Source organism: Callorhinus ursinus, unplaced genomic scaffold (genome assembly GCF_003265705.2).
Source record: "Callorhinus ursinus isolate GAN/ISIS: 27379988/994484 unplaced genomic scaffold, GSC_fseal_2.0 scaffold63, whole genome shotgun sequence".
Taxonomy (NCBI): domain Eukaryota; kingdom Metazoa; phylum Chordata; class Mammalia; order Carnivora; family Otariidae; genus Callorhinus; species Callorhinus ursinus.
The window spans coordinates 1,645,588-1,673,567 of record NW_027397125.1 but is presented as its reverse complement, the minus strand read 5'-3'; the positions used below and the strand labels follow the sequence as shown (position 1 = coordinate 1,673,567).

Sequence of the window (27,980 nt, the reverse complement as noted above, 5' to 3'; positions counted from 1 at the left end):
ATGGTATATACAATATTCCTACTCTTTCAGTGGTTCTCCCTAAATTTTAAATAGGCATAGCTAACTTAAAGTTGGTAAGCCGTCAACATCTCTAGGCTTCCCCTAAATAATGTACAACATTAGGATGCTTTCACTCTGGTCATTTACAACTGACCGTGGACTGACATTTTAGTTCCATCCTGTTTGTTTTACCACCAAAAGGTGTCATCATCAATATTTTTATTTCATCAATTACGTTAACCAGTCAAAACTTTTTTTTTAGAACCAATGTTCTTTTTTTTTAAGATTATTTATTATATGAGAGAGAGAGAGCGTGAGAGAGAGAGAAAGAGACCACAGGCAGAAGGGAGGGGGAGAGGGAGAAGCAGACTCCCTCCTAAGCGGGGAACCCTATGTGGGACTCGATCCCAGGACCTGGGATCATGACCTGAGCTGAAGGCGGTGCTTCACCAACTAAGCACTCCAATCAAAACTCTTTTGATTTACCTACATGATTGTCAGTTTCTTCACATCACATTTATTTGTTTGGGTTCAATTTCCTTCTTACTAAAACACACCCTTTAAGAAGTGCTTTCAGCGTTTGTTACTGGGAAACTTTCAGCATGTGATTGCTCATGTCTCCAGCCGGCACTGACACTTGAGTTAAAGATTAACAGGGAATGAAAATTATGGTGGACAATTATCTTCTCTCAGAATGTGGATGATAGGACTCCATGTCTTCTGATTTCTGTTGTGGCTTTTGAGAAGTCTGTTGATCCTATAGTGGTGATTCCTTTAGAGACAGTTTCTCTTTGTTCCTCAGCTGCTTTCACAATCTATTCTTTGACCCTGGTGTTTTGTTTTTCAGTTTCACGATGACGTGCTAGGTGTGGTCTCACTGTGCTTCCTACGTCTGAATAGTCATGCTCCTTCATCAGCTCTAGAATATGATTAGGCATCACCTTATCAAAAATTCCCTCTACTCAGGTCTCTCTAAGGAATAGTCTTTCCTTCTGGAATTCCTGGGTGACATATTTTGGGCCTTTTCCTTCACTCTTTGATGTCCCCTAACTTCTCCCTCTTATATTCCATCTCTATCCAAGCTACCTTCTGGCTACTTTTTTCAGATGTATCTTCCCGCTTAGAATTCACATCCATATCAACATTATCTATCAACTGACTTACTATCTTATCCATTCAGTTACATTATTTTTCGCTGCTAGACATTCTATTACCTCACTTCTAAAAGTTTTCATGTATTGTTTTTTCTTCTCATGCTGTTTTACCTTTTCTTTAAATCCTTTCATTTATGTTTTCAGTCATATTAAGTATAATTATTTTATATTCTCTTTCAGATCATTTGTGTCCCTATTTCTGCTATTATTTTTGCCAGCTGATCTTGCCCATGGTGGATTGTTTCTGTGCATCCTTTGTGCTTAGGGTTTGTGCACTCAGCTTAAGTATAGCTTATCTGAAAGAATCTGGCCTACGTGGAGGTACTCCCTTCAGAGAGGTTTTCAGCTGCCTTCTACCCGGCACCTTGGGGTTATTGTGGTCTGAGCCCAATTTTAATATTAAATTTGCTGGTTGGACTTTCCCAGACAATGCAGGTAAATAAATTAAAACTTTTAACTCACATGTGGTACAAACTTGAATTTAAAAATTCCCACAGGATATTTTACTTTCCCTTTCCAGCCCCGGCCAAAAAAGAAGCTAGTTTCTTAGGGTCTCCCATTACTGAAGGGTGGATTTTGTCACCAAGGGCATGCATCTTTGAGGGCACTGGCTTTGCTGGAGGATCTCATTCAATTTCCCATTTTATATCGGTCCAAGGCTTTATCATCTGTCTCTGCATGGGGATGACAATCCAATGCTGAGACAACATCCCCTCTTCCACAAACCCCTCCACAACCCCAGCCCCCAGTTCATCTCTGGTCCGATTCTCAGACTTTTCATTTCTGTTTCGTGGATACCCTGTACCTTCTCGTGAGCTCCAGGAAGCATTGAAAAGGGTTTTAAACAATTATTATTATGCTTCACCTAGCATTTTTAGGTGGATTTTCAAGTTGTCTGTTCCATAAAACTGCCACAACGAAACTCTCTGGTCTGTTAACCTACTTGAATGTATTACTTTGAGAAAAAGAAAATGTTTTTAAAATGTGTCACTTATTGGTATAATACAAATAGATGAGATGTAGTGTTTCCTTGGATTAGATATGCTGAAAAATTAAGCCTCACAGGTGCATAAATTCTTATGAGAAATAATTGATTTGATTTGATTCTTTGTTAAACTGAAAACTTTCACAAATTTTGTTGATCTTAGAAGTCACAAACTATAGCCACTTCTGTGCATATGGGATGTCATATACATAATAAAAATAAGTTCTCTCTCTGATGCAACTTCCAGATTTTCTCAAGTAAAGCCACTATTTCTTTCTTTCTTTCTTTCTTTCTTTCTTTCTTTCTTTCTTTCTTTTTTTCTTTTTCTTTTTCTTTTTTAGAGAGACTGAGCATGAGAACAGTGGGATGGAGGGGCAGAGAGAGAGGAAGAGAGAATCTTAAGCAGACTCCATGCTCAGTGCTGAGCCCAACATGACCTAAGATCATGACCTGAGCTGAAATCAACAGTTGGACGCTTAACCAACTACTGAGCCACCCAGGCGCCCAGGCACCCCAGGGTCACCATTTCTTAAAGGCACATTATTGCATGATGATAATAATTGTATATATGTATGTATGTATATATACATACAATAATTGTATATAAGTATGCATATATATATACATACTTAGTATGTATCTGACATATATTTTAGGAGAAAAATATAACTAATGTTGGCAAAATCATATCTCATGAAACAATTAAGTTTTGTGGAAAACCGTAGAAAAACTTGTGGGAAATATGGATATGTTGCAAAGAGCACAGACTTGAGAGACAGATGGGCCTGGGCTCTGATGCCATCTCTTCTATTTATTGGCTGTGTGACATTAGGTGAGTTAATGAACCTCTTTGAGCCTCCTTTTCTTCATCATTAAAAGAAGAAATGAGAGACAGCCGGCAGGGTTGTAGTCAGAATTAAATGAGACAATGAATTCATATAGCAAGTACTGAATGAACATTGGTGCAAAGACAAGGAAGGACTTAGAAAGAAAAAAGGAAGGGAAGAAGGAAGGAAAACTGGAAATCCAAAGGAAATAAGGTTGCCAGTGTTCCTCTTTTCATTAAAGAACAGGAGTATGTTGGCCCTGCTTTCCAAGGAATTAGCCTAATGCTAATTTCTAAATAATCTTTGGCTAGACTGCTATCATTCATGCAAATTCATTTCATGTCTTATGGGAGGTTTCATGTAACAACAAAGACAAGCAAATTGCCTGGAACCTGGGATGTTTGGAGCCATCCACCCCTCAGGAAAGTCCCTTAGTAAAGAGTGGAGGGCATCCAGCAATGACAGCCCTCTTGGGAAAAGAGCCCCTCAAGTGACTTATGAACGTGGATGGTTGTGACAGGGAGAAACATGGCCTCTGAGCAAACTGGACTTTCAACTTTTCTACCCCAAATAAAAATCTTAAAGAATCACAGAGCAAGAGTCTAGGAGGAAGTAAAACTACACAATGCTTTTGACCAGCACCCACAACTGTATAGAGTCCTGCTCTCCCTCCCAGAAATTTATAAAGGAATAAAAAGAATATTTTCATGGTCACTGTTTCTGCCAAGATGTTTTTGAGATGTCTGCTCCCTATGAGCAGGTTTAGAGGTATGTGGGAACACCAAACACCCTCAGAGGAAAATGATGTTCCAGGTCCTGTTCCCCTTATCTGGTGGGGTTTATTAGTTTTTGTTTTTGTTTTTTTAAATATACGTCTCTGCCCTCAGGAATGTTGAAAGAACTCAAGTATGTAAAGGGATGGTCAGCTCAGGCCTAACCTGACACAGCAATTAGTTCATCTCTGGATGAAGACAGCTTGCGTGCTACGAGCAAAAGGCTGTTCACATCACATCTCAGTCTGTGAATATGGTTTTTCCATTCATTTCCGAGGATATTTAGTTAGGGGAAAAGCTTGCTCTGACTGAGGAGGTTGGCTTTTACATTGTATGTGAGGTAGTTTCTCAGGAGATGATCTGTGTCACCTTGTTGGTAGACATTAGGAAGAACAGTTAGTAAGAAGAGAAGAGACCCGGCAATCGTCCTCGGGTCCTACAGGACTTAGGTGTGGGATGAAGGCGAAAATACTCAGTGTGTGAGAATGGACGAAGGTGGTGAAGATGTAAAGTCTACCATTGCCTTCATTCTTCATCAGAACCCTAGAAAGGAACCCCCACATCCCTATCCCTGGGAAAAATATGTTGATTTGAAAATAAGTGTGTAGATGCAGCAATATGGCCACGATGTTACTGTAGTTTTAGAAATGCAAATGTTTGCTTTGAATTAGTATCACATAAATATAAATTAACATAATGTAAGTGTTAGAATGTGTGTCTCTAAGCTAAAACATTGATCAAATAAAAAGAAGATGTCCAGAGAAATGGACAAGAGATAGATAGCAGTATTGCTTAATCTGACCTGGATTACAATGCTAGTAGTTTCAGCAAGACTGACCATATTCTGGGTCATAAAATAAGCCTCAACAAATTTAAAAGAATTGAAATCATACAAAATATAGTTACTGCAAAAGAATTAAACTAGAAATCCTCCAGAACTATCTCTGGAAAATCCCCAAATATTTGGAAATTAAACAAGACATAATCCATGAGTGAAATAGGAAGTCACAAAGGAAATTAGAACATAGTTTGAAATGAACGAAAATGAAAACAAAGTATCAAAAATTGGGGGATGCAATAGTCAATAGCATACCAATTGAGAACACGGCAAGGATGTTTTCCTTCACCATTCCTATTCAGAATTGTACAGGTAGTCTTAGCCAGTGCATTACGGCAATAAAAAGAAATAAAAAGTCTACAAATTAGAAAGGAAGAAGTAAAACCATCTCTATTCACAGAAGAAATTACAAGAAATTCTACAAGAAAGCTGTTAGAACTAGTCAGAGAGTTTTGAAAAGTCATAATATTCAATATACAAAATCAGTTGTATTTCTATATACTAGCAGTAAACAAATGGAAATTGAATTTCAAAGAAAAACTTACCAAATACAATAGGACCAAAAACATTTTAAATATTTAGGTGTAAATCTAACCAAAGATGTCTAAGATCTGACTCTTGAAAATTAGACACACACGGATATTAAATAAGATCTAAAAAATTGGGAAATATATCCTGTTCATGGATTGGAAGACTAAAGAGTGTTAAGATGTTAATTCTCCCCAAATGGATCTATAGATTCAAAACAATCCCAATAAAATTTCTAACAGGTTGTTTTGTACAAATCAACAACATGAGTTTAAAATTTACATGGAAAGGGGCGCCTGGGTGGCTCAGTTGGTTAAGTATCTGCCTTCCGCTCAGGTCATGATCTCAAGGTCCTGGGATTGAGCCCCGCATCAGGCTCCTTGCTCAGCAGTCTGCTTCCTCTCCCTCTGACCCTCCTCCCTGCTTGGGCTCTCTCTCTCTCTTTCTCTGTTCCAAACAAATAAATAAAATCTTTTTTTAAAAAATTACATGGAAAGGCAGAGAACTAGAATAGCTAAAACACGTATGGAAAAGAACAAAGTTAGAAGATAGGCTCCCTGATTTCCAGACTGATTATAAAGCCACAGTAATCAGAACAGTGTGGTATTGACAAAAGGATAAGCATATAGATGAATAGAACTAGACAGTGTCCAGAAACAGACCCATACTTATACAGTCAAGTGATTTTCAGTGAAATAGCAAAGACAATACAATGGGAAAGGATAGTCTTTTCATCAGATGATCCTGGAAGAAACGGACATTCACTTGCAAAGAAAAAAGGTACCATATTAACAAATTAACATGACATAGATCATAGACCTAGATTTAAATTAAAACTGTCCTGCATCAGCCTCCCTTCTCCCTCTCCTGTCCCCCCCCCCTCGGCTTGTGCTCTATCTGTCAAATAAATAAATAAAATATTTAAAAAAATAAATTAAAACTATGAAACTTTTTTCAGATTTTTTTTTATTATCATTTTTTCATTTGAGAGAGAGAGAGACAGAGAGTACAAGCAGGGGGAGAGGCAGAGGGAGAGAGAGAAGCAGACTCCCTGCAGAGCTGGGAGGGTGATGCGGGGCTCGATCCCAGGGCCTGGAGATCATGACCTGAGCCAAAGACAGACGCTTAACCATCTGAGCCACCCAGGTGCCCCAAAACTATGAAACTTCTTAAAGAAAACAGAAAAGAAAATCTCTGTGACCTTGAATGAGGCAAAGATTACTTAGATACACAAAAAGCATGATCCATAAAAGAAAAAATTGATAAATTAGGAGTTTATAAAAATGTTTAAATTATGCTCTTTAAAAAAAAAGAATACTATCATGAAAATGAAAGAACAACCCACTAGCTTGAAAATATACTTAGAACACATATCTAACAAAGGATTTGTGGCTAAAATATATAAAGAACTCTCAAAACTCAATATAAGAAAACATTATTGAAATGTGCGAGATATTGAACAAACATTTCAACAAAGAACCTGTATGAATAGCAAATAAGCAAATGAAAGTACGCTTGATATCATTATTCCTTAGGGAAATGCAAATTAAAACCACAATGAGATATTATCACTTATTTGAATGGGTAAAATAAAGGAAAAAAGGTGGAAAAAGGAAATTAGCAGTACCAAGTGTTGTGGAAAATATGGAGGAACTGGAATTCTCATCTACTGCTGGTGGAGATGCAAAATTATTCAATCCTTCTAAAAAACAGTTTGGTAATTTCTTATATACACTCCCCATATGACTTAGCAATCTCAAGAGAAATTTACTCAAGATAAATGCAGATACAAGTACACACAAAAACTTGTATGTGAATATTTATAGCAGCTTTGTTCATAATCATCTCCAAGAAGGAGACAAACCAAATATTCTTCAGCTGATAAATTATTTTATTAAAAAAAAATTGTTTTAAAGATTTATTTATTCATTTTAGAGAGAGACAGTGCACAGGGGGAGGGGTAGAGGGAGAATGGGAGAGAGAGAGAATCATAAGCAGACTCCATGCTGAGTGTAGGGCTTGATCTCATGACCCTGAGATCACTACCTGAGCTGAAACCAAGAGCTGGACACTTAACTGACTGCGCCACCCAAGTGCCTCTGATAAATGATTTTAAAACTATGATATAGCCATATAATGAAATTGTATTTGACAATAAGAGGAAATAAACTTCTGGTATACATAACAACATGGATGAATCTCAAATGAATTATGCTAAGATTTACAGATGTACTAAGGCTACGTGGTATATGATTACATTATATGACATTTCTGGAAAGAGCAAAACTCTAGGGACAGAAAGTGTATCAGTGGTTTCCAGGAGCTGAAGAAAGAATTGACTACAAAGTACAAAGGGATACAAGGGCATTTTTTATGGTGAGGAATGTTCTATATCTTGATTGTGATGATTTACATCACTGTATGCAATTGTCAAAACTTACAAAACTGTAAACTAAGACAGATAATTTCTCCTGCATATAAATTATACTTCAACACATCTGACTTTGATTTTTAAAAAGAGTTTAAAAAGCTGTTTTCCAGGGGAAAATCCAGTAAGGATCAGAGCCAAGTAAATGAGAAAAAAAAAGATCTTATACGGAAGCATAGTGACTTAATCCAGGATGAAAAGAACCTAAAGAACAGGTTTCCAAGAGAAGATGAAACCAACAGTTTAAGGTTAAGATGTCTGGAAAAAACAGCTTAGAAGTCATCCGGAAAATACAGAGTGTCTTAAGAAATAATAAATAATTTGCCAACTGCTCAAGAGCTGAAGTAACTGAATCACAGAGAGTGGTAGGCAGAACCCTAAGGCACATGCCCATCTGTTCCTGGTGTACACACCCTATTTAATCTCCTCCACGTGAGTGTGGGTGAGACTAGTAAACCCGTGAATGCACTCCCACGGGAGAGAGAGAGAATCACAAGCAGACTCTGCACTGATTGCAGAGCCCATGACGGGGCTGGATCTCAGATCATGACCTGAGCTGAAATCAAGAGTTGGACGCTCAACCGACTGAGCCACCCGGCGCCCCCAGGTCAGCTTTTAAAAGAGGGGTCAGGCCCTCAGTAGATGGAAAGGTTCTGCTGTGCTGGGAACTGCCCAGGGTGGGGGGGGGGCCATGGGGCAAAGACCCGAGGGCAGCCTGTAGGAGCTGAAAGCATCTCCAGCAGGGAAGCGGAGACTGAATTCTGCCAACAACGAGTGGTCTTTTGCCAACAAATGATCTTGGAAAGGTCAGTCATCTGCAAACCTCAGATGAGATCCCACCCGTGGCTAATGTCTTAATTTCAGCCTGGGAAGACTCTTGAGCAGAGAACCCAAGCCTGGACGGCTGATCTAGAGAAACTGAGATGACAAATGTGTGTTGGCTTAAGCCACTAAGTCTGTGGTGATTTTGTCACACGGTAATAGAAAAGTGAAGAGTGAATTAAATGTGTCAAGCTAGTTTAATCAGAAAATACTTTGGTGATTTTGACTCCAACAGTTCCTCACCCAACCAATAGTAGGCTAGTTTTAATGATTTACTATACATTGAATCAAAAAGCATCACAGAAGGTAACATCATAGAAGAGGGAAGACCAAGGGGATGACGTCTTTGGAGGATACTCTCCCTCGGTTCTGTCCAGGGTGGGCCAAGAAAGTCCCAGTGCAGACCGGTGGAGGGGCCTTCCGCTGGAGGTTCTCTGATTTGGGCTCATTGCACTTGGTAACTCATTGTCCCACAGACTTCCCTTCTCCACTTCCAGGCCGAGACTTCTGCCACTCCAGTACTAATAACTGTTCTCACTGGGCTGGACACCCTCCCACAGGTCTCTAGGGCCAATGGTGACATCCAGACCAGAAACACGTCAGCGCTCACTGGACTTTCTTAACACTCATTGTTAAAACACTCATTTGTGAGGCCAGTCACCAGGAAATAACCACTCAGCTTTATAACCATAAAAGAAAGTATGAATCATTCCTGAAGCATCTTTCCATATATGTGATAACAGAAAGAAGGTTTCCCCCCAGACAGTATTATTTCAATTATAGGTTGCAGTATCTTGCAAATTTAAAAAATAACATTCTTCCTTTTCATCAGATTATCAATTGTTTTATTCTAGAAAATTCTTTATTCTAAACATTATATAATGAAAACGGAATTAATAACTTACCTTGTAACTTTTTAGTCTGATGAAATCAACCTTCATAGAGACAAATCTATCTGAATTTCGACTGATGTTCTTAAGGTGTTCCAGAAGATCCACACAGAACTTGTAACCTCCTTTAAGCACACACAGGATCATAATGTCACAGTATCCTATGTCTTTCATAATATCCTTAGCCAGCCGTTCAGTTCTGAAAGAGGGATTAAAAGACATATTAAAGCATAAGTACTTCTGAGTATTTTTTTCCTTTAAAAAAAATGCATGATGCATTACCCATATTAGATTACACAAGGGATTGTGGAGGAGAGCTCGGGAGACAGAAGCCTACAGATAAAGAAGCTTTGTTAAGACTGGACAAAGAGAGAGTGTTCAAAACATATTTCTGATAACCACATCATCCCTAGTACATTTTTGCTCCTTGGTGTCACAAACATGAGTAAGGTGTGAAATATATGTCAAAGATCATGAATGCTATTATTTTATCACTACAGAGCCTGGTTGTTAACAATGCAATGAAGATATCTGGTGATGTTATGCTCACTTTATAGCAAAGAGAGAGGACATGGAGAATGATTCACTCACCTTACAAACATTAGAAGAGACTGGAAGAAAAGTCAAGCACACAGAAACTATCAAAAGAATAACCTCTCTCTTCTATTTGACAAAGATGGCACATTACCTATGTGAAAGGTGTCCAGGGTACAATTCCAGGAGGCACCATTTCCATGGAGCACCATGTGAATGATGCCTTCCTGGAGCTAGGTAATGATGCAGCCTCGGGTTGGCACCCAAAGCCTGATTTGGAACTGTCACTGTATTTTTTCTAATTGTTTCATGTCTAGAAGTCCATTGCCCATGCATCCATACAACATTAAAGCCTCGAATGGAGGCAGGAGCTCAGGTGCATATTTAAAAAAAAATTCCTACTGGCACTTCAGATAGAATTAGATTTAGAATGTGTTAAATGAATGATTGGAATATATATATATGAATATATATGTGTATGTGTATATATGTATATGTATGTATATCTCTCTATAAAGTATTATATTACATATGTTCTATATATCTAATATATTGCATAATATATTTTATATAAGTTATATATGTGTGTATATATGCATACATATGTATAAACATATACATATTAAATGGCAACCGTGGTTTCAGACGATGTTCCTCAAAATATGACCATCAAGAAAATGTACATCAGCATGCCAGATAGTCTGCAAAAAGGGACATTTGTTTTCAGCATAATGGAGTGAAGTGGTTAACACATTCTCTTCACAAAAAAGTAACTATAAAGCTAGATAAAACTGTTGAAAACAACCATTTCAGCACTCTGGAAGTTAACCAGAGACATATAACAAACTGAGAATCATTTATTCATGAAAACATTGAACAATGGGTAGAAAGAGCACAAGTCTGTGGCATCCTTGCCAGAGAGTGCTCCCATCTCCCTGTGCCCCACATCGGCTTTGTTGTTCAACCAGGTAGTTCACCCAGGGTGGGGCACTGCCAGAGGGAGCTCCCCTCACGGGGAGCAGTGTCAGTTGGTATGGCTATCTTGGTAGCCTGTGAGCAGGGAGAGCCAATGGCCCCATTATTGTGAAATTGCACTCCTGTTTGAGCAACTAACTGGCAGACTACTCTAGTCGGGGATTTCTGGGAGGTTAGTGTCACAGGAGAGGGATAGACAATATACTCTTCACATATCTCAGGTTGACCAGAAGCTATGCATATGCCCAGCAGAGACCAGCATGGGACCAGGTTACCTATACATTCCTGAATGATGGAGCCCGTAAGCATGTGCAGCAGAGACACAAGAAAGCACAATGAAACAATAAAAGCTGGGGAAGACTTGAAAAAGGCTGGAAATTTGAATGTGCTTGACAGTCCCCACACACATTCATCAGGGCTTAAGGTGTTTGAGTACAATCTCTAGTCAATCTTAGACTGAAGGCTAAACTATTCAGACACAGGGGTGAGTCCTAGTAAGTGAGGCTTACAAAGTAAAAACAAGAAAAGTAGACTGCCTATTATCAGAGGCCATGCACTGTGGGGGATACAGATTCCACAGAGTGGAAAACAAAACAAACAAACAAAAAAACCCCAAAAAACAAAACCAAAGAACAAGGGCAGTGAACAGAAAATAATTACAAATATGGTAGATATGAAACCAACTATATCAATAATCACTTTAAATGTGAATGATCTAAATATACCAAGTAAAAGACAGAGACTGTCAGAGTGGATTAAAAAAAAAAAAAGACCCTAACATATGTTATCCTATAAAGACACTGATAGATTAAAAGGATGGAAAAGGACATATTGTACTAACACTAACCAAAAGAAAGCAGGAGTAGCTTATTGATTTCAGACAAAGCAGATTTCAGAGCAAGGAAATTATCAGGAATAAAGAGAGCATTATATACTAATAAAGAGGTCAATTTTCCAAGAAGACATAACAATCCTTAATGTGCGTGCATCTAACAACAAAGAGTGTCAAAAAACTGACAGAACCTGGGCGCCTGGGTGGCTCAGATGGTTAAGCGTCTGCCTTCAGCTCAGGTCATGATCCCAGGGTCCTGGGATCAAGTCCCACATCGGGCTCCCTGCTCAGCTGGGAGCCTGCTTCTCCCTCTGCTTCTCTCTCTCTCTCTCTGTCTCTCTGTCTCTCATGAATAAATAAATAAAATCTTTAAAAACAAACAAACAAACAGAATCCACTACTGCATTTGGAGATCTCAATACTTCTCTCTCAGTAACTGACAGATCCAGTAGTCAGAAAACCACTAAGGATATACTTGAACCACACAGTATCATAAATCAACTGGACCTAACTAGCATCTATAGAATATGTCATCTAGCATTTTTCTCAAAGATATAAATAAGAAAATGAAAAGACAAGCCACAGATGGGGGGTGGGGTATTCAAAAATCATATATCTGGTAAAGGACTTATATCCAGAATATATAAAGAACCCTTACAACTCAGTAAGAAGACAAACAACCCACCCAATGTAAAAATGGCAGAAGACTTAAATAGTCATCTCTTCAAAGAAAACATAAATAGCTAACAAGCACACTAAACAATAGGAAAATGCAAATTAAAACCACAATGAGATACTTTTATGTATCCACTAGAATGGCTATGGTCAAAAGGACAGATGATACTAAATGTTGGCAACCATGTGGAGAAACTGGATTCATCATCCTCGCTGGTAGAAATGTAAAATGGTACAGCCACCTTGGAAATAATTGGCAGTTTCTTAAACTTAACCATAAAACCCAGAATACCACTGCAAGGAATCCAAGAGAAATGAATGGGTATATCCACACAAAGACCTACATGCGAATGTTCATAGATACATTGTTCATAGTAGCCCAAAACTAGACATCCAAATAACCACTGATTGGTAAATCAATAATTAGATATTGTATGATTTAATTTATATGAAATGTTCAGAAAAGACAAATTTATAGAGAAAGGAATCAGACTAGTGACTGCTTGATGCTGAAAGTAGGAATAGGGACCGACAGCAAACATTTGGGGATGACAGAAATACTGTAAAATGATGGTTGTGCTTGCCCAACCATAAACATTTACTAGACATCATTGACTCATTGACTTACAATGGGTGAATTTTGTAGTATGTAAATTACACTTAATAAATTCATTCCTGGGCCCCACCCCAGGATTTCCAGACATAAAGCATAAGAATACACATTTTATGGGGTGCCTGGGTGGCTCAGTGGATTGAGCGTCTGACTCTTGGTTTTGGCTCAGGTCATGATCTCAGGGTCATGGGATGGAGCCCCGCATGGGGCTCTGCACTCAGCACAGAATCGCTTGTCCTTCTCCCTCTGCTTTCTCTCTGTCTCTCATGAATAAATAAAAGCTTAAAAAAAAAAAAAGAATACACATTTTAACAAGTTCACTGGTTAAGTCTCCTGTACTGGGAACTGGCTTTCGGTAGCCTTAGCAGCCCAATCATGTACTAGATCAGGATGCAATTAACTAAAGTCATAAAATTCAGGTGAGAAAAGCAAGAATTTGTTTAAACCAGGGGGTTCCCAAACCTTTGTTAAGGGGAAAATGCCTCTGAGTTATTAAGAGGTGAGCTGAATACAAGGACTCCACTGCACAACAAAAGTTGGTTTAATTGTTAGAGTCAAGCAGGTTTCTTTCTTTTTTTTTCTTTTTTGCAGGAATTTCCGTATCTTCAATTTGAATTGCTAACAGGGAGATTTGGCCATTTGAGAGTTGCAAAATTTCCCAAGTTTCTTTGATCACAGAACATTTTGTTCCCTCTGAGGATTGGGACTTGTATTCCATGAAAAGCCATCTTAGGCCATGAGAAACTCCAAACTAGACCTTATTTTAATAATATACTATAGTTTGAGAGGACGTGGACTATGCAAGTCTTACCCAATGGAAAATTCTTAGAGTGAAAGAATGACATTTCCTTTTGGTATAGACAGGAATTGATGGAAAGATAATATCCTGGGAATAGTGACTGTCTAGTGTTTTCCAAACTTTAGTTTGGCTAAGGACTTGTTTCATAAAGTTAAATATTAACTCAGAAGAATATAATAGATTAAAAAAAATAAAGGCAGAAGTACTATGGTTTAAGAAAAAAGGTAGCATGGGAAGTCCAAAGTTTCAATTTGTTCCTACTCCCCCGTGCCTCTCCCACTCCCCATTTCTGGGTGTCTGAAGAATCTCTATGTTCCTGGGAATGCACTGTGAGGCTTGCTTTCCATGTAAATGTGAAGGTTTGAGTATTTGATCTTTGTACAAGAAAACAGAGAGGTACACGGAATGATTATAGTCTGCGCATTAAGCAGTTTTGTGAAAAGGGTATGACCTTTAAATCCTGATGCTTAGGGTAGGATCAAGTGGAGGACGCTCTCTGAAAACTAAGAAACAAATGGTGACTTATGGGCTTAGAACAGGCGAGAAAATGTTGGCTTTTAGAAAGCCAATTGGCTAGGAAGGAGCTAAAGGATCTCTATATAGACGGGTCAGAAAGAACTGGAAATAGCATTCTAGAAGTAGTTCTGTGCAGATATTTTTAAGTTGAAAATATGCCTATTCCCAAAACATTACCCCTGCCTGGAAACCATAACCTGGCACAGACTGGCTGATTTGTGATACATTGCTTGATCTGAGATATATGCCAAGTTGCAGGAAAAGCCAGGGCTGCAGGGGTATGTCCCATGAAGGTAAAGTTCACCTGCTAATTATCCCTGGTTAACTCAAGCGTCTGTGAAAAATCTAAGACAGAGGTCCTCAGGTAAACAGCAATGCTTTCCCAAACCCTGTTTTTATCAGTTTGTGCAGGACATTGTTATTTTGAGGCTGTTACATATTATATATATATATATATATATATATATATATATGCACAGAACGTAAAAATATCTGCATGGAACTATTTCTAGAATATATATATATATATTCTTATCATTTCCCCTGAACAAGTGTCCAGGTTACCAGCTCAATTAAAGCAGAGATTCGTTTTATTACAAATTCTCTGTCCTATAAAATTTCTGTCTACTCCTATATAGGAGACACTCAGGAATAGGGTCGTAAAGTGTATTACATGATTTGCACAAGGCAGGGGGGGGGCAGCCAGTGCAGAACCAAGACTGACACAAGAAACAACACTTACCTGTCCACAATGATGCCATGAGGTATGAGGACATACTCCAAATCTCCATAATAGTGCTGTGGGTATGTGAATAAATTCAAGTCATATCCTGGCCAATCGTCCATAATCTGTAAATCAAATTATTTTGGTTACAATATTTTTCATGGGGAATTTATTTGTAAAACGTAAATAAGCAAAAATGGGTATCATTTGAAAAAAAGAATAATATGGAAAACAGAAAAGAGGTCTGATGATCAATATGACGCTAGATTACATTCTATCAACCTATGAAAAGCTCTGTGGGGGAAAGTAATTTGTTTCACGAAACCTGATAAAAGATCTAGTACTGAAATGAACAGAGAATTCTGCTCCTAACTTTTGGCATCATATAAAGAAATATCCATTTGATGTCTTATAGTTAACCTGATAGTATTGTTTGAAATGTTTGTTATATCTAAATTATATAGTATCATGAATATAAGTAACACTATGTTCATAAGTATATTGGACTTATACTTATGGACTTAGAAATATGGACAGTATCATCATACATTATTATAAATGTTATTACATATACTATTATGTTTCTATGCATTGTAAAAGCCTCCTCTGCCTAGGAAAGATTACCTATTAAAGTACATGTGTCTTGGGATTAGTGTAGACACAAACTTCTGAGTGGTCTAGTCATTACAGTAAACACTTGAACGATATACTGTGGTGGGAACTTCCGTCAGTCCTATTGGGAAAAATTCTTCCAGAAAATTGGCCTATTCATGTAGTGAATAGAGTACTAGCCAGTCTTTCCCTTGCTTAGCACTGGATATGCAAATTTTATGGTTAGAACAGTAAAGATGTGGGAGGGAAAATGAAGGTGAAGAACGAGTTACTTTTACTTTCAGATCACCGAGAAAGGATACACCAGGGAAGTGTTAGCGCCCAACTCATTCCACAGCTGTCCTGCTGGTTCCTGTTCTTTGATGACTCCTGCACACTTCCATCACATCCGCTATTCAGCTTGAAGCTTTCATCATGCAGAGCTATCCCAATTTTCCAGCCCAGTTCCCTACATCATTGCCTCCCCATCCTCAGGCTGGGCTTCAGTCCAGTCGTGACCTTTCCCATCTCTGTGTTCTGTTCGTTTGTCTTTCTTGCACCTGCACCCTCTCCTTCTCCTTCCCTCTCTCCCTCTGTATCCCAAGCTCAACCCCTCTGCAGAAGCTCAGGTCAGGCCTCACTTATTTCTGGAGGCCTTGCTCAGCCCTCTTACTCTCTGATCTTCTCTCCCAAATTCCTCATAGATGGGGCCCTCAGAGCTGTCTTTTCAAAGGCTCCCAGACAGGCTCCTTGAAAAGACTTTTGCCACTGCCAGCTTCTGGCTCACTCGGTCTTACCTGTTATAGAACCCATTTGTACATCATTTAATTCTGGCACGTCCCCCAGCTGTCTACCCTTCTCCTCATCCAGGACTCAAAACATTAGCTCAGGTTTTGGAAGGGCAACTTATGGTCCAGCTCCCACCCAGGCCCACCCCAGTTCTGGGTTCTGAAACACCAGCCAAACCAAACTCATTTTCTTCCAAATTTAGACCTTTCCTATCTCAGCAAAAGACAACATATTTTTCTATTTGCTCAGATCAAAATGTTGGAGTTGTTGTTGTCTTCTTTCTTTCATTCCCTCATGTAACCCATTGGCAAATTCTATCATCAATTCCCTCAAAATTTAACCAGGACCACCGTCAGCATCCCAACTGCTACCTCCCAGTCCGTGCCACCATCATTTCTCCGGGGACCATGCCATAGCTGTCAGACTTGCCTCCCTGCTTCCACCCTGGCACCCCCACCCCATTCCAACATGGCAGCCAGAGTACTGCTGTCTTCTTCTCGTCTTCTTTCAGGGGCTCCCCATTTTTCTCTGAGTACAATCCTGAGTCCTCACCATGGCCCATGGGGGCTTCCTCTCTGACTTGTCTGCAGGCATTCTCTACCTCCTTTACTCTGCTTCAGCCACGTTCTTCTTGCTGATCCTTGAACATGCCAGGGATGCTCCTGCCTCAACAGCTTTGCACCTGCTCTTCCTCTTGCTTACAATACTCTTCCCCCAGATTTCTACATGGCTTACACTTCACTTCCTTCAAGTCCCCACTTAAATGTCACCTCCACAGAGAGGACTTACCTGATTACCTATAGAAAATAGCACCCCCTTCCTTCCTTCTCATCTCTATATTCCTTTTCCCCAGCTTTACTTTCCTTCCCAGCATGTGCTCCCACTGGATGTGACACATGTATGTCTGTGTGCTTTGTCTTGTCTCCTCCCACTAGAATGTCAGTGCCTTCTGACAGAGACTACGTCTGAGTCACTGTGGAAACCCCAGTGCTCAGAACACTGATCTGGAATACAGTAAGTGCTCAAAAATGTTCAATGAGTTAATGAATGACACATTCTCCATCCACAGACTATCCAAGACTACCTGAGCTCCAGCCCAAACTGATTTGTCTCGATTTGCCTCCTTGCATAAAGAGCACTGCTGCTCAAGGCTCTGGAAATTCCTATCTACCAGGGGCAGATTGTTAGCCAAATGGTGTGTGTCATCTGCCTCTTTGAAAAGTATCACTTTTGCTCTGCCTCTATCCGCAAATTGGCTGGGTGCAACTATTGAATTTGTACAGAGCAACTCTGTTTTCCAGCCCTGAGAACTCCTTGCGCCTGCTGTAACCATCAACACCAGAGTTCCCTGTCAGAGCCTGAACAGCAGCTGTACGTGAGGAGCCTCCAGAAGATCCTCTGGCAGGCCACGGTAAAGGCCAGACAAGAACCCCAACCCACATGAGGCCCCAGGGAGATCATTCAAGTGCACGGCATTTTCTGGCTCCCCTTCCAGACCACACACACACTCCGCACTCCACTTCCTGGAGCCCTTCCAGGTGGTGGCATCATTAACTAGTGGTCTTCTGAGCCCATTCTTCCTACCATGCAAATCCCTTACTGTCCCCCCTTCCCCCCCTCTCCCCCTGCCCCCCCGGTTCTGGCTGCCTCTCAGAGCCTACATTCCTCTCTGTGTTCTAGAGCTTAGCTCTGATCCTTACTGGCTGTGATGCTAGGGAAAGTACTCATCCTGCCTGAGACTCAGTTTCCCCCTCCTTTAAACAAGACACAATAAAACCTATGGTCAGGGTTGGTGTGAGGATTAACAGAGAACAGAGAGTCTCCAAAGCAGTCAGGAATAACCCCATTTGAGGATCTGCTGCAAGGAAGCAGCCTCTACAGTGCTATGGACTGAATTGTGCCCCCCCTAAAATTCATATGTTGAAGCCCTATCCCCCCCCATTGTGATGACATGAGGAGGTGGGGCCTTTGGGAAGTAATTAGGTCATGAGGGTGGAGCCCTCATGATGGAATTAGTGCTCTTCTAAGAAAAAACCAGCGAGCTCTCTAGCACACTCTCTCTTTTTTCTCTCTCCCCCATCTTCCCCCCCCCCCTCGCTCTGCCATGTGAGGACACAATGGGAAGAATAAGGCAGTTATCTACAAGCCAGCAAGAGAGTCCTAACCAAATGAAATCAGCCAGCACACTGATCTTGGACTTGCAGCTTCCAGAACTATGAGAAATACACGTCTATTGTTTAAAACAAACAAACAGAATGAGTGGGAGAGAGAGAGATTTACTTAAGAGTTCCTAGGACATTTCCTGGTGTATAATAAGTGCCTAATAACTGATGTCAAAAAGAAGAAAAGAATGATAAGCAAATGGCAAAACCAACCTATTGATAAGAGCCATCGTGGTAACCTGTAGTCAAAGGCGGCACGAAGTAGTGGTCAAGCACTCAGACTTAGAAGCCCAGCACCTGTGGGGGGTGGGGGGGTTATAGCTGTGGGACTTAAGTTGGGACTTTAACTCTCTGCGCCTCGGTGTGTTCATCTATAAAATGGAGTCAGTGCCTGCCTCGCATGGCTATTGTGAGGATTCAGTAAGATATATAACGGAAATAAAACTCTTACAAAATCATCATCTGGTCTATAGTACTTCCGGGATAAGTGTTAACCATCTAGGTGTGTTGAAACAACATGGGTTAACTTGCAAATTAAAGGCCTTAATTAATTTACAGAAAGGCCTCAAACCTATTTGTCAACGTCTTGTTACCCTAGTTAAAGTTACACGTTTAAAAATAGAAGAAATGTATTTCTCTAAAACTATTCTATAATTCATACTGGCCTTTGCCAATGAGTCTGAAATAGGGTGTTTTCCTTGTTGAGATAAAAAAAAAAAGACAATTAGAGATAAAGGAACTACTGGTTTACAAACAACAGGTGTTGGCGAGGATGTGGAGAAAAAAGAACCCTCGTGCACTGTTGGTGGGAATGCAAACTGGGGCAGCCACTGTGGAAAACAGGATGGAGGTTCCTCAAAATATTAAAAATAGAACTACCCTTGGGGCACCTGGGTGGCTCAGTTGGTTAAACATCTGCCTTTGGCTGAGGTCATGATCATGGAGTCCCGGGTTCAAATCCCGTGTCGGGCTCCAATCCTGCATCAGGCTCCCTGCTCAGTGGGGAGTCTGCTTCTCCCTGTGCCCCTCACCCTGCTCGTGCTCTCTCTCCTCTCTCTCCTCTCTCTCTCTCAAGTAAATAAAATATTAAAAAAAAAAAGAACTACCCTATGATCCAGGAGTCACACTATTGGGTATTTACCCCCAAAATACAAAAACACTAATTCAAAGGGATACATGCACCCTGATGTTTATTGCAGTATTTTCTACAATAGCCAAACTAGGGAAGCAGCCCAAGTATCTATCAACAGATGAACAAATAAAGAGGATGTGGTATGTATACGAAGGAATATTATTCAGCCATAAAAAAAGAATGAAATCTCGCCATTTGCAACAACATGGATGGAACTAGAGAGTATTATGCTAGGTGAAATAAGTCAGAGGAAGACAAATACCCATATGATCTCACTCATATGGGGAATTTAAGAAATAAAACAAACATGCAAAGGAAAAATAAAGAGAGAGAGAGAGAAATCAAGAAACAGACTTTAATTATAGAGAACAAACTGCTGGTTACCAGATGGGAGGTAGGTGTGGGGGGAATGGGTGAAATAGGTGATGGGGATTAAAGCATACACTTATCATGGAGAAAAAAAAGTACTATGCTTTTTTTTAAATAAAGGAAACTACTGGTTTACTCCTTGTAATTCTTAATGGTGCATGCAAATTGCATTGCAAATAAGTCCTAAAACTGAAGGAATGCAGGCTGCTATGAACTGTAGAATAAGATAATTATCTTATTCATCTGCTTTTTAAAAAATCCAAACAAGAAATCTTTAAATAGTTTCAGTATCACAGATAATATGCTCTAAGTTTAGTCAGAACAAAGCTTTCTCTGTCCAAAGACACAAAAAAACATGGCTAGGCTGGGGAAGTGGCAAACACATTAACTGAGCCATTTTCTACAAAATTCAAACCCTAGAACTCATTCAGCGTCTCTTTTTTCCCATTGGAAGATGTATTGAAAACCTTCTTTCTAAGCCATTAAAAATAATTTTTTTTTTGCTTAGCATATTTCTTGCACCATTTTTCAGGTTTTTCCCCCAGGGAGAAAAGTAGTTTGGAAACACATACAAAAAGCAAATCCCTGCTCCTCTCTGTGCCTGAGCCCCACACGCTGGGCCCCCACTCTCTCCTTCAGTCAGTGACCAAGGTTGCCACCACTCTTCAGGCTCACATCTACCCCTCGACTGTCAGGGAGGAAAGGAGTCTCATCCCTCAGCTCTGCTTCCAAGAAGTCCCACACAGGAACATCCAACATCCAACACCTAGCCCAGGCAAGGAGGTGACTCAAACCACACTTTGTCTTTTTTTTTTTTTTTTAAGATTTTATTTATTCATTTGCGAGAGAGACAAAGAGAGAACAAGCAGGGGGAGAGGCAGAGGGAGAGGGAGAAGCAGACTCCCTGCTGAGCAAGGAGCCCGATGCGGGACTCGATCCCAGGACCCTGGGATCATGACCTGAGCCGAAGGCAGACGCTTAACCATCTGAGCCACCCAGGCGCCCTCAAACCACACTTTGAGTCAATGTGTAGAAACAGTTCCCTAAAAAAAGGCTCCAGATTCTGATCCCAGAGGAATAAAGGGGACGTACCAGACCACATGACACCTTGTATCACACAGGCCTTCCTCTTCTGTGGCGGGTTGGGCACCCAACCTGGTAAAGTTGTGTTTTAGTTGGATTATCTGATTACTTATCTCCAATACTGCCCCAATTCTTGGGGGGGGGGGACCCATAACGGAAGCACAACAATTATTTTAGATTTTTTTCTTCTTATTCCTTCCAAACCCACTGTGTAGGTACTAGCCATGATTCTCTTGATAATGCTTTGTTAGAAACAAAACATATCTAAGAATCTGATCCCCAAAAGCCAGATGAGTAGAGAGCTTTCTCTCTCCCTGAGAAGGAACAAAGATGTACCAATCATGGGCTGGTGACCTTCCGGCTCTAGATCAAGGGACCAGTCAATCCTGAGCAAAGTTTCTGAACTTGGGGTCTACAACTCTTACTTGGCAATTAACATTTGCTACTGCTTACTGTTAATAATCTACTAATGTCTTACCTCCCCTATTCAACGGAAAGCCATTTGTAGGCAAGCGCCATCTTAAATCTCGTTATATTCCCTTCTCTTGCACAAACCAGGCTTCTTGTTTTATGCTTACGTCATCCAGCTCTATGCCCCCCTGCCATCTTCATCGCAAAGTTTCTACCAACTCGGAATTTTCTTCTGCACCTCATTTCTGGACAGCCCCCAAACCTGCCTCCATCATCCTATTAGCCACTTCATCCTGTGGCTCCTTCATCTGCCTTAACCCAAACTACTTAATCTTTATGCCACATCCAATCTTCCAGAGCAATCCCACCTCGGAAGGACTTCCCTGCAATCATAGCTTTCTATGTAGCATCATGAGTAAAACCTGACTTCAATCCTGTTTCCGTCCTTTGCTAGTATGTGACCTTGGGGATTTTCTTAATCTCTCAGGGCCTCCGTCTCCTCCTCTGTAAAATGTCAATTATATTCCTCCCTCACGGATTTGCAAGGAGTTAATGAATAATTCAGGGAAACCACATAGTAAGTGCTCAATAAACGTTCACTATCAACACCTGCCCCCCTTTTCCACTGGTACTAAAACTTCCGTTTGGTTTTTTGCAACCATCTTTAAGGTTCTCTATTTTCCCTGTATAGGTACCTTCCTGAGCTTTGCCTTTCCTCTCTACCCTAAATGCCATGGGCTTCCCCAGCACGTTGAACTCGCTCTGAATTTGCCTTCCCTCCCTGTATCCAACTTGAGTTTGTCTAATTATGCCAAGCTCTACTGGAGAAAATAGCATAAATGCAGGGGCCATCCCCATGACACATTGTTTCCAACCGCTCATGAGGTCCTCTCTCTGCCTCACACCGTCTTTCTCAAAAAATTACCTTGCTTCCCAGAGAGCTTCTTTTGATACTAATAGATTGGGCTATTTATACTGTTCCATCATTTGCTTTTTAGACTTTAACAATCTGCCTATCTTATTAGTCATATCAATTTACCTAATTCCTTTCTAAGAGCATGTATTATTAAAGAGTAGTGCTATATTGTAGCCATTCTAAAGATGGGATGGTTGTTTAAATGATTCTCACGACTAATGGCTTTGCAATTGTGAAATACAATGGCCTCTTTTCCATCTTTGTCCTGCTTGCTCTTCCTGCAGCATCTGACGCTCTTAATGGCCCCTCTCGCCCCTCCACAAAACTCTGTTCCCTAGACACCTACCACCCTGTCTGTCCTCTCCGGCTTTGCTAGTCATTCTTGGTCTCTTTATCGGACTTCTGCTGGACACTCCGCCTCTTACATGTGGGGATTTCCAGGTTTCTACCCATAACAGCAGTTTATAATTTTTTTCCCATTTTCACGGGGCCTTCCTATCCAAGCCAAGCATCAGATATTTTTCTATTTTCTGAAGATTTCCAAGTCTATCCAATCACTCTCCTCAATTGCAAATACAAATTTCAAATTGCCTGCAGTGCATCTTGACCTGGAGGCCTTACAGACTCAATTTGTCCAGAATTGAACTTATTTCCCTTTTTATATGTTCATTCCTCCCCCACCCCCAGGCCTAAATGTTCTCTCCATGGCAACGGGAGTGATTTTTTTTTTTTAAGCATAAATTGGGTGTGAGGATTTCTTCTCAGGATACAATGATTTCCTTGCAATCGGTATGCCCAGTACCTCTTCTTCCGAGTGTTCACGTGGCTACCTCCTACTCACCCTTCAGGTCATGGTTCAAATATCGCTGCCAAGAGACCACCCTGACCACCTGAGCAAAAGCAGTACTGCTCTGCTCCCCAGCCCTCCTCCAATCACTCCGTATCTCAACCCTCTCTTCTCTTTTCACTGCACACATCACTATGTGAAATTTTCTTCTTTATTTGCTTGCCTATATGCCTCTTCTCTAGAATGTAAGCCCAATGAAGACAGGGCTTTGTCTGGTTCCCTGCTCTATCTGCAGAGCCTAGAACACCACCTGGAAACCCGGCAGGACAGTCAAATAAATAAATTTAAATTCCTCGTTCTTGAAGATGGAAAGGTCCTGCTGATAAATTAAGAACTGAGCAACACAGTTCAACCTGATTAGTTCTGTGTGAGTGTGTGGTGTTTCCTTCCCCAAACCCCATACTCCAGCAATCCATGCATAGTCACACAGGTTATCTGTGAATACCACAAAGCTCTGAAAAAAGAAATGTTAATGCAGCAAGTTAGTCCCACTCTCCACCCTCACCTCTGTTAAACCTGACACAGTAATAACCACCACCTTCTATAGAAACCATTCTGGACAGGAGCTAGGAGCAGAGTCCAGTGGCCACAGGGCAAGAGCAGATTTGATTCCAGGACGCTGACAGATGGGTACCCTCTGATTGACTCTTTGAGGGATTCCCAGGGATAAAGGGGCTCTGGTCTGGGAACCCATCATCCCACATCCTCCCCTCCCGACACACTACTAGACAGATATTTTACGATCTCTCCAGTTCGTTCAACGGGTCAAGCACTCAGTGTCTCCCTTTTGCTGACAAGGAGACTCACGCTCCGGAGGCACTAGCCTGTGTCCATCTTGTGCAAAGACCCCAGGGTCCCAACCCACGTTTCAAAGCTCAAACTCCGTCCATTTGAGCTACTTTATTTCCTAGCTGCCCTGGAGAATCTTCAGTATCTTTTTGGAAACCAAACTGGAAGCCTGCGCTGGAGGGGTCAGGGGGAAGGCAAAGGGAGGGAGGCCCCCAAGAGTAGCCCGCGAGGGTCTTCACAGACCCGCCCTGCTCCTAAAGATGACTCGTCGTGGCTAGCAGGAGTGGGGACCCGGCACCACACAGGGTCAGCGCTGGAGTATCTGATTCCTGGCCCGGGAGGGGAGGGAGGGGCGCGGAGGGGACACTGACAACACGGGGTGCAGGGCTGTTAAGTGTTGGGTCGGGTCGCGCGCGGGGAGGGGCGGCTGGGAGGGGAGAATGGAAGCCATCAGCTCCGGGACGGGAGAACAAAGCAGTGGCCCGCCCGCATTTCACGCGAATGCATTTCAGGCATTTAATCTAAAAGGAGGGTGCCAAGAAGGGAGGGGAGGGGAGAGAGCGGGGAGCGCACGACTCAGCCCAGAAATCGGGAGTTTGCATTTACCACGACGCCTCGCCCGTAGTCTGGCGCCTCCTCGCTGCTCCCGGCCATGTTTCTCCCGGGGAAAGCGGGAAGGGAAGAAGGGCGCGGGAAGGATCTGGGAGAGCGAAGGGCTGGGAGGGGGATGGGACTGGGGACGGGGACGGAGACGGGGCCGCCCCGCCCCGGGCCAGCTAGCGGGGAAGGACCGCGCGCCGCGGACCCCGCGCCTGGCGCGGCTCCAGCGGCTCGGCCGCCGCGTCCCCCTGCCCGGGCCCCCTCCCCCGGCGGGTCCCGGGGCGCGGGCGGCGATGCGGGCCGGGAGCGCAGGGCGGGCGGCGCGGGGCGCAGCTGCCGAGCCGTGAGCGCTCCACCTGAGCGCAGTCCCGGGGCGCGTCCCTCGCGTCCGCCGCCCGCCAGTCTGCGAGCCCCGGAGCCCCGGAGCCCCGGAGCCCCCGCCGCCTGCTCCCCGCTGGGACTCGGGAGGACGCGGCTGCCCGCAGCTGGAATTTTACAGCAAGAGAAAGTATTCCCATGGCCCCCGCCTCCCTAAGGCTGTGATCACCGGCTTTCAGGCGAACAATGTCTTTGAATCCTGCCTGCTAATTTTTATGCGCTCTCTATCCCAAGTAAAATCCGTGACAGAGTCTGCGCTATGGGATGTTCTCGAAGTACGGCTGTGGACGAAACTCTCCCAAATGGGTTTTTTTTAAAATCGTCGAACTGCCCAGCCCGCAGTTTGAAAGAGCCCTGTGATTGCTTTTATCCCGGCCCAAGCCCGCAGTTTAGGATCCGGAATCTGAAATAGGGCCCTTCCTTCACCGCATTAAGGAGGAAAAGGGAGAGACATTTTTACAAATTATCTACTTTACCACTTTTGTGAGACCCTGTGGCCAGACTTTCATGGTTTCGGGTTGCAGTTTAAAGCAATCGCTCTCAGATTCGAAAGCTTCTTTTATGAATCTTTTGTTAATTGAACCCCTAATGCAGCCTTCCCCCCACCGAATGTGCCGGTTCTTCGTCCATTCCTCAAGGGCCCCGCTTTCCTTGAGTATATATTCATTCCCCTGCTCGCTCTTGTCCCGTTGCATTCTTTGCAGCCCCGTCCTGGGTCTGCAGCCCCGAGCTGAGCACAGTTCTCGGACTCAGGCCTCTCTCTCCAAAAGACTTGTTTTGTTCGGGTTTGGGTTCTGGCACACGGCAGGGAGAGGAATGCTGATTTTGCTTGGTTTGAGGGGAAAATAACCACCAAGCAGTTAATGTCGCTCTAAGTTGGAAAGTTACTCGTCATTCAGACGTGGCCTTGCTCAGCACTGTTGATCGGCTTCCCCGGATAACAGCGCAGGGGAAGGAAGACAGCTCCGTGGATCGCGGAGATCCTCGGAGACCCAGCACGGTGCTGGACACTGGGTAATCTTGTTTCCTGGTGTGCAGGTAAACATTTTCGCCCGTCCTTGTCAGAGGTCCTTGCTCAGGGCCATTTTTATAGTCTGCCTCTCACCTCTTTTCCCAAAGGTGAAAGTCCATCTTCCACTGACGTTATCAAAAACCAAGCCCAGGAAGTATCTTCACAACCACCGTCACTAAAACTTCCAGGAACTGAAAAGTACCATCACGGGGGTGTGATCAAACCATAGGGTTCACGACACTCGCTTGCGGAGCTGGTGAAAGCAGCTTCATCTACTTTAACCCTACCCCGCAGGTCATGTGGAGAAGCCCTGGGGTCGGACGTGGAAATCCGTGCTACCAAGACCTCAGATGAGGGAAAGGCAGGTGGTTCTCGAACCACTCTGTAAAGTATCCCATGTTATCTTCTTACTGCTGCAAAATCAAGCTTACCCCTAAGAGGCTCAGCGTGGGTCATGGGTCAGTCAGATCAGGGGCAGGGGCCTCAAAATAAATGACAGGTGTAGCTGCTAAACAGAAAAAAAGCAACCCACTCTGGGCCCAGCCCAGGCACTGTGGAACATGGAAGAGAAACTCTGGGTAAATTTTTCCTTAGAAAGGCCATTAATTTAAATGCAAAACCAAATGGGATCACGATGAAAAAATATAACTTGCTTGAATGACAACAGGAATCATATGAATGTATGCTCAAGAACATCCTGTCTAGACCTGTATAGGACATCCTAAGAAGACCACAGAATGATGAACAATTTTTTTTAATTTTAATAATCATTTTATTTAAACCAATATAGGAAAAATATCACTTCAACATTTATTGAGATGTTTATTCATTTTTTCCTAATAGATCTTTGAAATCTACTGTGTTTTATGCCTACAGCACATCTCAGTTTAAAGTAGCCACATTTAAAGTTTTCAGTGGCCACCTGTGGTGAGTGGTACCCATACTTGGGTGTTGCAAATCGAGAGTACTCTAGAATTTATTGCATTGACTTAAAGATCTTGGGAGTGAAAGAAACTAGAGAAGAAAAGGATGAGATTTCAAGTATAATTGATCAATGAATTTTCCAAGAACTTGATAGAAATTATACTAGCAATACAAAAGTTGACACCAGCTAGTTGGATTTTTGTTCTAGTTTTTAAAAATACCTGTTTTTTTTAAACAAATCATTTTTAAAAGTAAATTTATTATCTTGTCGTATTTGGATGACATTTTGTGTGATCTAATTATACTTTGATACTTTGGGCAGCATTAAAGTAATGCGATGTAACACTTGATATCATGAATAGTAATTGCAAGGACCAGTATCCAAGAATAACAACTCATCTGGCCAGGCTTAATTCTTAATCTTGGGTTATGAGAACTTAGAGGCAAAAATTCTTTTAAAATCTCAAATTTCAGTTATGTGTCTAGTGGAATAGCTTTGCACTAGAATTCCGATTTTTTTTTTTTTTTTGGTAACAATCCTTATGGTCTTAGCCAATGAGGCTAAGCCAATTACATCAATTTAATATGCCACAATTTTCTCATCTATAAGAGGGGGCAATACATTACTGTTCTATTGCATATAATGAACGAGATTAACATAAGATAACAGGCAAGAGAATTTTCAGAAAAATCCCATGAAACTGTAAGGTGTTACTAATCTGAGATACTGCGAAAATGTATGAGCAAATGACTGTAAAGTTAGTTGATCTGAAAATGACAGGGTAATTGCCTTTTTAAGATGGGTGTGATAGACCAATCGGGAACAGTTATAGTCTAGGGACAAGTTGGGGCTGGTATGAGAATTGATAAGGAAAATGAGAAAATTATTAAAATAATGGAATTTTCTACACGAAAAAAGGGATATTTGAGCTCAGAATGTCCATTTTCTGATATTTCTTTGAAGGGGCTGTAAGAATAAAGAGGTATCTCTTTGCTAAGTTAATAACCAATAAATATACTTGAGTTTTTCTGTCATTCTCTGTATCACATTTTAGTGGTAGATT

General features: G+C 41.7%; 1 protein-coding gene across 3 annotated transcripts in view; it reads right to left on the bottom strand.

The window, feature by feature from the left end:
• PRTFDC1 (phosphoribosyl transferase domain containing 1) overlaps positions 1-25,968 on the bottom strand; it is a 91,201-nt gene extending 65,233 nt beyond the window's left edge. For 2 of the 3 annotated variants that reach the window (XM_025891888.2, XM_073885564.1), the window contains exons 1-3: positions 24,609-24,715; positions 14,932-15,038; positions 9,261-9,444 (exon numbers count right to left, since the gene is read on the bottom strand). In XM_025891888.2, coding sequence (XP_025747673.1) covers positions 9,261-9,444; positions 14,932-15,038; positions 24,609-24,656 — 339 coding nt within the window. In that variant the 5' untranslated portion in view covers positions 24,657-24,715. Of the gene's footprint in view, positions 1-9,260; positions 9,445-14,931; positions 15,039-24,608; positions 24,716-25,456 lie in introns of those variants that run through there. The other variant, XM_073885565.1, reaches the window with a different exon arrangement.
• Between the last annotated feature and the right edge of the window lie 2,012 nt (positions 25,969-27,980).